General features: G+C 33.4%; 1 protein-coding gene across 1 annotated transcript; it reads right to left on the bottom strand.

Annotated features, from left to right (window-relative positions):
• Positions 1-3,774: 3,774 nt before the first annotated feature.
• Positions 3,775-5,373, bottom strand: LOC133875054 (uncharacterized). The gene is made up of 5 exons (XM_062313041.1): positions 5,125-5,373; positions 4,932-5,024; positions 4,753-4,854; positions 4,407-4,645; positions 3,775-4,313 (listed from the first exon to the last, which is right to left on the bottom strand). Exons 1-5 carry the CDS (start codon positions 5,371-5,373, stop codon positions 4,280-4,282), a joined length of 717 nt encoding a protein of 238 aa, XP_062169025.1. The 3' UTR covers positions 3,775-4,279.
• Between the last annotated feature and the right edge of the window lie 3,141 nt (positions 5,374-8,514).

The following is an 8,514-nucleotide window of genomic DNA, read 5'->3' as shown; positions in this document are numbered from 1 at the left end:
ATTAATTGGTTTAAAATAATTGTGATGAGTGCCATCACTTGCTTAATTCTTTTGACATATTGTATATGAAAAATTACTATGCGTGAACTGAGCTATTAATTGGATATATATATATATATGTTCAGTGGGGTATTTTTGCTTTGCAAATTAAATTAACCTTGCTTTTGCAACAAAATTAATGATAACCTATCTAATACTCTGTGTTCAAGTACGTACTAAATTAATTATAGTATATAGTTGGTATTATTCATATGAAAAGATTAATTAAGATATGAGTGGCCGGTGTTAGCTAGCTATAATTTAATTCCGACTACAAGAAATTTGGTCTTTAGCAACGACAATTTGTCGTTGCTGATAGCGTAAAAGTCGTCGCTAATAGTTATTAGCGACGACATATCGTTGCTGATAAGTCCTTGCAAAAAGATGGTCCTTGTTGCTCATCAGCAACGACTTTTGTTGTCGCTGATAGTTCCTTATCAGCAACCACAATTGTCGTTGCTGATAAGCTTCGTGTCGTCGCCCTTTTCTTTCGAACAAAAACGGAATAGAAAATGGGTGTCGTTGCTAATAGTGTGTACTTATCAGCAACGACTCAAATGTCGTTGCAGATACTGGATTATTAACAACGACTAAAAGTCGTTGCAGATACTGGATTATTAACAACGACTAAAAGTCGTTGCAGATCAATGGTGAATTATCTGTAGATAATGGCTTATCAGCAACGACTTTCAGTCGTTGCTGATAACCCATTATCAGCAACGACTATCATGTCATTGCTGATAACCCATTATCAGCAACGACTATCATGTCGTTGCAGATCAATATCATTGATGGTATGTGTAGATAATGACTTATTAGCAACAACTGAAAGTCGTTGCTGATAACTCATTAGCAACCTGTAATGATTTCTATTTATTTTTTTGTTAAATTTGTAATTTTATTTATAGTATTATCAATGCTGAATTTGCCATTAAATTTCTAAACCATACAAAATATTCCACTCTCTTTGAGTAAAATATGATTTACATTTAATTAAAAATATGAATTACAAGTCTATATATATGTTCAAGCCTAACAACTAAAATTCACATTGGACATAAATTACACTCAATCACTATACTTTATTCCACATTGTTTGATACACAGTTGCTTCTTCTTCTTCTTCTTCTTCTTCTTGGATCTATGTACTTGCTTCCTTGTCCCTAAAAGTTTTCTGTAAAGTTGAAGAAAGCACACTTTATATATAACTAGAGTATAGATTGCCAAACATGGCATAATAAAAGGGCAACACCATTCCAAAATTCCTAAAGAAGCTCAGTGCACCTTATGTAAGCATGGAGGATTGGCCTGATTGCCTAAAAGTTTTCTGTAAAGTTGAAGAAAGCACACTTTATATATAACTAGAGTATAGATTGCCAAACATGGCATAATAAAAGGGCAACACCATTCCAAAATTCCTAAAGAAGCTCAGTGCACCTTATGTAAGCATGGAGGATTGGCCTGATTGCTTGCTGAATTTCTTTCACAAACTTTTGTAAAGGGAAATATCTAATCCACACAAATATTGTAGAAAGTGAAAGAAGTTGTAAGTTTTTAAAATATGGAATGCAAATTCTGAGACAAACACCATTTTGTGCAAAAATGGTTTCAAGTAAATACTCTAACTATGCTCAGAGTATATATATATATATATATATATATATATGATCAAAATATGTGAAATTAAAATATGATTATTAAACTCAAAAGAAACATTATTCTAAAATCAAAAGATGAAAGTCAGAAAACCAATTTGGATATTATATTATGGAGTTGTGTTCCTGTATTCCTAAACTATATATCATGGAAATACGTTGGTGCTGATTAGTATTAATCCTACCAATGAATAGGATGATAAGCAAAACTGTGACCATCCAATCAGCAAACATGACATTGAAGGCAACTCCAATGCTAATTCCTAGCATGAGCATGGGCTGAAAGAGCAACGCCAGGTCATAATCTATTATAGGCATGTCCAATGTTGGGTGTCTAAGTCTCATGTTGTAGTATACTGTTGACCCTGCTGCACCCATGATCATACCTGCAGCCAGGAAATCACAAGTACTGTTAATATAGATGGTAAAATCAAATCTAGTATATGTTTTGGGTAAATTAAATAAGAATTGACCCTTTCTATAATCAGGTCCAATTACACTATACTTTCTTGAATTTCAAAAATTACGCTAAATCTCCTTGCAATTTAGGACCCTTTTGTGAACTAATGGATTATATCACACTATCATAAATTTTGCATTGTTGCATGGTTACATATCAGTAAGAATATATACATGCTGCCGCTTTTACATCTCCCAAATCTCTAATATATTAAGAATTCAAATTAATGATGATGTTGCATTATATATATGGTTGGTTCACCAAAATGTAACACATCAAGATCTCATAGAATTCTGAAAATTCAAATACTAGCTTCAAAACATAACCAAGTACACGTTTACTTCTGTACAAGATGTCTAGAAATTGTTCTTAGGCATTCAGCTTCTACTTTTTGCATCTCAAGCCCAACTACAAGAAAAGCCTCATTATTGGACACTAAGAGGCTCTGATGGGGAGAGAGATAGAGAGAGAGAGAGATTTCTACCCCATTCTTATTTAAACACATCTGACTTTTGCCAATAAGAGGCATCTGATTTTTGTTCAAACCTTAAGCATGGCCATACGACACAAGGATATAACATGCCAAGAGTCATTTCAAGAAGAAGAAAAAAAAAAGTTGTAGTAGAAACAAGAAAACCAAGCAAAACGGGTTAGCATTTCAACTAGACAAACTTGTAAATAAAAAGAAACAATATTAAATTGAAAAATACTTCCTGACTCTTTGTGACAACAGGTTCACTAAACCCGCTGATACGCTTGAATGTAGGATGACTTTAAAGCTTAAGGGGAAAAAAGAAAAGAAAAAAAAATCTATTTCAGATGAGAGACAAGAAATTATATATAAAATAGATAGAACTTCTATGATTTTTGAAGTAGAGTTGGCAACAAGGGTAAATTACCTTCTCTTTGAATGCCTCCCACTTTTTACTCCATGGGGACTGCTTTAAGGGTACAATGACAATATCAGTTTTTGCAGCTAAAATCTTCTCTTTGATGTTGGCAGAAACCTAAAAAAAACAATATCATGAATAGCACTTCGCTAATATAGATGATAGTCACTTTTAATATTATCAGAAGGCTTTCAACTTGGTCGTATTCACTTGCCAATGAAATAGAAACCTAGACTTCTCATTAAAACATTCAAAAAGAACAAAAACTAGCAGCTTCTGAATTATCTTCAGAACACCTTCCTCACTCATAGAAATTTAGAGTATCTTCAACTACAACTACAGTTTAAATAACAAGATATTATTAATCTTATTGATAGATGCTCATCTAGAAATACTTAAAAGTATTCAAGTCACAATTTGAGCTACATATAGAAATAATCATCTCAATGCTTTTAGTTAAAAATAGGTATGTTGAATCCTTGTCAATGTACAACCTAACCCAAACACAAAAAGAGACAATTTTTAGGAAAATGATTAGTTCTGTGATTGCTTAAAGTATCAGAAATCACTAACCTCACAACCTGAAGTCCTACACCGACATCCCTTTAACATCTTCAACTTTCTGGCAACCTAGTAAACTTACGGTAGTTCCTGCAATAAGCCACTTCAGCAGTCACTAGTCTGTAAATCAGTGGAAGAAGCTCACAAGTAAACAACATTGATCGCAAAATCAACGAAAGTTACACCTACAGCAAAACCTTTGTAATCTGACCTGGTTCTTAATGGTTTGAATTGTCAACATACCTTAGCCATAAAACCAATCACACTAGACAATCCATGTGCACGCATAAATACCGCCCTTGCTTCATAAACTGTTATACTATATAATATATATGTGGGAAGAGAGGGAAGCGAAGATTCAAAACTAAATAGAACACTAGAGGCTAACAGATATAAGAAGCTTCGTAATTAAATAAAATACAAAAAATTTACAACTACATGAGCTTAATAGTAGGGGGAAAGACATACAAAAAGACAAACAAAAAACAAACTACTACAAAAGGTGTTAATGAGTTTTGTTTTTTTTTTTTTTATCACAAACTCAAGTGTCTCATTCCCAATCTTTCCCATTGCAACAGCTCATATTTTAACATAGTTAGGTGACCATGCAAAAGCCCACTATCACCATCAATCCAATAAACACCTTCAGTTGATCTATGTTAAGAGAGGTTGCCCTAGCTTGAATCATCTTCCACGCTTCGTCCAGGCCTAGGAAGAAGAGAATTTCATATCATAATCATGTCCATTATAACAATTAGTGAATGTATGTAAAAATAAATTATATTGTAAATATAATCTAACATCACAATTGCCATTAGCATATCTATCTTCTCCTGCATCGCCTCCATTTTTTGGTTACACTCTTCATGGTTGTCCACATGGATCACATTACGCAACCGAGATGAGGATGGGGTAGGTATGACACCATACCCCATGCCTTTAACATGGCCAGATCGGGGGCCCCCTAGTGCTTGTGTCATTATGAAAGCTTCCTCTGTGTTGTCAATGCCTTCTTCAGCTGTTAAATCCTTCATTTGATTCTGCATAATCAGTATAAACTTTAGTTAAGAAGTTCATGCAAGTAAGCTAATTTTATAAATACATTATAAGAAATCATGATTATCAAATAAACGTTCCATTTACTTACGTATAAAGTCTCACAATGTGGGTTCACAAAAGAACCACTTTTCTTTGTGTGAGTCTTCTTAAAAAACTCTACCCAACGGGGCTCGACTCCAGTTTTCTTTGTCTGCAAATAATACACATATAATAAACGTATACTTCCAACAACGTTCTTATAATAATATAATATTTTAAAATTCTTACTTCTTCATCGTGATGACTTATGAATGGTTTGGAGCCAGCCGTGTGATTTGTTAACAATCCACGTCTATTCTTCTTATTCCGTCTAGACTTAACCTGTCGAATGTTGTCCAAAAAAACAGTATTCGTTAAATTAAAGAGTTGTATTCCAAGCATATCTATAACAACATTGTAAATTTAGATTAATAAGATTTACCTTCCATAATTTCTCATCAAATGAGTCGCATATCATAAGCCATGCGTTGACCGCAATACCTTCTGGGACAATGGCCCTTGCCTTAGCTTTACCCTCATCATCACCTTGCTCATTACCTTGCTCATTGCCCTCCTCTTCATCATCTTTGAGAAATGGTTTATAGTGTTTGTTGTAAAATTTGTTGCGAAGTCTTGTATAGCTACGCCGAAGTGCTCCATTAAGTGTCAAGATCTCCTCCACATGATTCATGTTCAGGGTGACATAAGACTAACATAGTAATAAAGAAAATAACAGTCAAAACTTTATCCAAACTTACTCCCAACACAAGTAGTTTGTTTCAATTAAAATGTCCACTTAATCCGAATCAAGAACCCACCCAATACCTGACTATCATGCCATCCACCAAAGTAACTAGCAAAGCTAGTAAATAAATAATTGAAGGAAGAAGAAGAATTGGTGAAACAAAATCAAATCTTCGTACATTATTCATTTGACCTAAACCAAACATCATAAATAACAGTGCCCAATGGCAATGGAGTTAATGGTGTGGTACTTCTAATGTTGGAATGGATTAGCCTTATGTTCACATTTTTGGGCTTTGGCAAATTCTAGCAAGGGCTACAAGTTAATATAATACAGAGGAATTAGTACTCCGTTCGTTAAAATTTTTATTTTTTAAATATAAAAAACTCTTAAAAATATTATTACATTTTTTTTTTTAAAAAAAAAACAAAAATATTAAACATTTTGTTATCACATTTATGTCAGGTATAACATTTTTTTTTTAAACAACAAAAAATATCATACAAAATACAATTTTTTTTTACCTTTATACTATATCATAAGAGCATCATTATCAAGCTCTCCAAATTTTTCTTCAAATTTAAGCCGAACAATCTACTTTTCTTATTTTATCCATCACTTTTAAAGTAGCTCCTACATCAAACTCTCTAAATATTTCTCTATTTAACTATATATTGTTTTTTATTAGTTTTGAGAATAACTACTTTAACTAACTACTTTCATGAACATCAAAATTGCACTAACAACTAAACAACTCTCTTCATCCAACGTCCAACATATATATATATATATATATATTTTGGCCACTCAACATTAATGTTTAAATTGAAACCAACTACCACCACACCACTTTCATTAAACCATCCACCCACTTTAATTAAACCATCCTCTGTTCGCACACTATAAAACAGGGGAGAACAGAGGATGAAAAGGACCAATAGTAGTGCCATTTGCATTGCTCATTCATATCCAATACAAAAATCACCAAAAAAAAAAAAAAAAGCACTAGTGTTTGTCATTTTTCCCAAGGTCAAACCTAGAGTACGTTATAGAAACAATATCTATTGCTCTGTTTGGTTAATAAGAACTCATTGGTAATAAAAAGAAAAATCAAAATCTTTCAAGAGGTAGCAGTTGAATAGCTCTCCTAATTAAGAAAAATCAAAATCTTTCAAGAGGCATTGATCATATCAAACGAAATTTGTTTGTACATTAAAAGCACTACTATTACACATATATGCATGCGTACAATCACAATTCACAGCCACACAACCAGATTTAAGCTAAGAAAGGCACCCAAACCAAGTTATCAACAGGAAAAAAATGTCACACATGCAGCAGGAGAGGTTCGGGGTTCAACTTTGAGCACACGAAATGACAAGGTCCCGGACTCAGCTTGAGGGAAAAGCTTCTGCAGTTGCTGGTGGAACTGAAACTGTTGAGGCTCAGGAAGAATGTGAAAGGGTTCTTCAACTTGAAGAACCTCTGAAAGGTCCAGGTGCTATTGCATCTAGGCAGGACCCTGTTATGTCCTAGAAGGCTGAAAAGGTAAGGAAGAGACCGCTGCCTAAAAAGGAGACTAGAAAACAATGGAGACAAACTTGTTGGCGGCTAGTTGTTTTATCACAAGAACGCTCCTTGCTTTAAAAGAACAGAACATGTATAAAAGAAATGAATACCAAGAACTTTGCTAACAAAAAAGGCATGAATATAAAAGAGATTTTATTTAAGGGAAAAAAAGTGATGGGTTGATTTTTATAACAGACTAATATATTCACATACACAAAATAGAAAGGACATCAGAGGCATGTTTAAGAAAACTTCAAGGTAGAACAAGGAGGTTTTTGAGCATGCAATGCAATTATGGTGGATTCCACATACAGAATGAGGGGTCCAAGTCAAACACATCAGCCAAAATTTGGCTTCCAAGTGGTCCCCCACCAAATCAATGCATGTAGAATACAGGAGAAAAAATAAAGTAGGCAATATTTCACCAATATTTCCTGTGAGAAGGCAGAAACACGGGCGTCCACAAATATAAAACAACATACTTTTCTTTTATATTGTGTTTTTTTTTTAATTACATTCATTAAACTGATATTTATTTTAAAGTATTTAAATATTATGAGAGACCCAAAAGATCAGGCGCCTGAAGCTACAGATTCTTCTTCATCTTCTTACAGAGACCTTGCTAGCACCAAGTCCATCAACAAGGAAACCCTATTCTCCATAGGTTCTTCTGGTATCTAATTCTTGGGATTTATGTTTTTAATGAGTATTTTGAAATAATTGTAAGGTTCTAATCCAAGTTTCCACAATTTACAGAGAATCTAGCCCAATCTTCAAATGGATACAAGAAATCCCCAAATTTGCAACACATAATCATTGTTGGTGCTCTGCCATAGATGGAAATTGCAAAGAGAGAGAACCAAACTTGGGCTGGTGAGAACGGCGTGGAGGTGGCCGGCGGATTTAGACTAGGCGGCGACGGCGAGGTGGGCGGCGATGTCAACCTGCACTGCTTGGAAGCCTTGGATTAGAGAGAGAGAGAGAGTTGTTTGATATATTTTATTAGAGTGAAATGTGTAGGAGATCGAGAGAGCAGTTTTTTTTTTATTATTATTACAAAAGATAAGCTCAAAATGACGAAAGTTCTTTCACTTAGCACCTTCATTTCCCGCGTGAAGCGTTGGGTATTATGTTGGTGTCGCCGCTGATAGTCATATATTAATAATTTGACCGAATTTTTTTTTTTTTTAATTTGTTAGAAAAAAAAAACTAATGTTATAAATTTCTTAATAACTATTTAAAAATATATATGTTATACATATATAAATTCTATAATCTTTTATATATATATAGAGAGAGAGAGAGACACGTTTGCGGTTGTCTACCCATAATACCATTAGAGTTATTAAAAAAAATGAAAAAAAAAGTCATTTGAAAGAAAAAAAAAAAATTAAAATTAAGGGAGCTAATATGAAAAAGGCCACCCCTTTTTGGTATTTTTAGTTTTTCCTCCTTTTGTTTATTTTTTTTAATAATTTTCATTTTTTTTCAAATGGTAATTTTTTAATAACCACAAAG

Source organism: Alnus glutinosa, chromosome 8 (genome assembly GCF_958979055.1).
Source record: "Alnus glutinosa chromosome 8, dhAlnGlut1.1, whole genome shotgun sequence".
NCBI lineage: Eukaryota > Viridiplantae > Streptophyta > Magnoliopsida > Fagales > Betulaceae > Alnus > Alnus glutinosa.
The sequence above is the reverse complement of the archived record's forward strand: the minus strand, read 5'-3'. Positions and strand labels throughout refer to the sequence as shown.

Bases quoted from the DNA above. Each gene is read 5' to 3' on its own strand.
- LOC133875054 (XM_062313041.1), bottom strand. From the start codon at position 5,373: ATGAATCATGTGGAGGAGATCTTGACACTTAATGGAGCACTTCGGCGT. The intron at 5,025-5,124 runs GTAAATCTTATT...AACATTCGACAG, and splicing joins TTGATGAGAAATTATGGAAG to GTTAAGTCTAGACGGAATAA. The intron at 4,314-4,406 runs GTTAGATTATAT...TCTTCTTCCTAG, and splicing joins ATGCTAATGGCAATTGTGAT to GCCTGGACGAAGCGTGGAAG.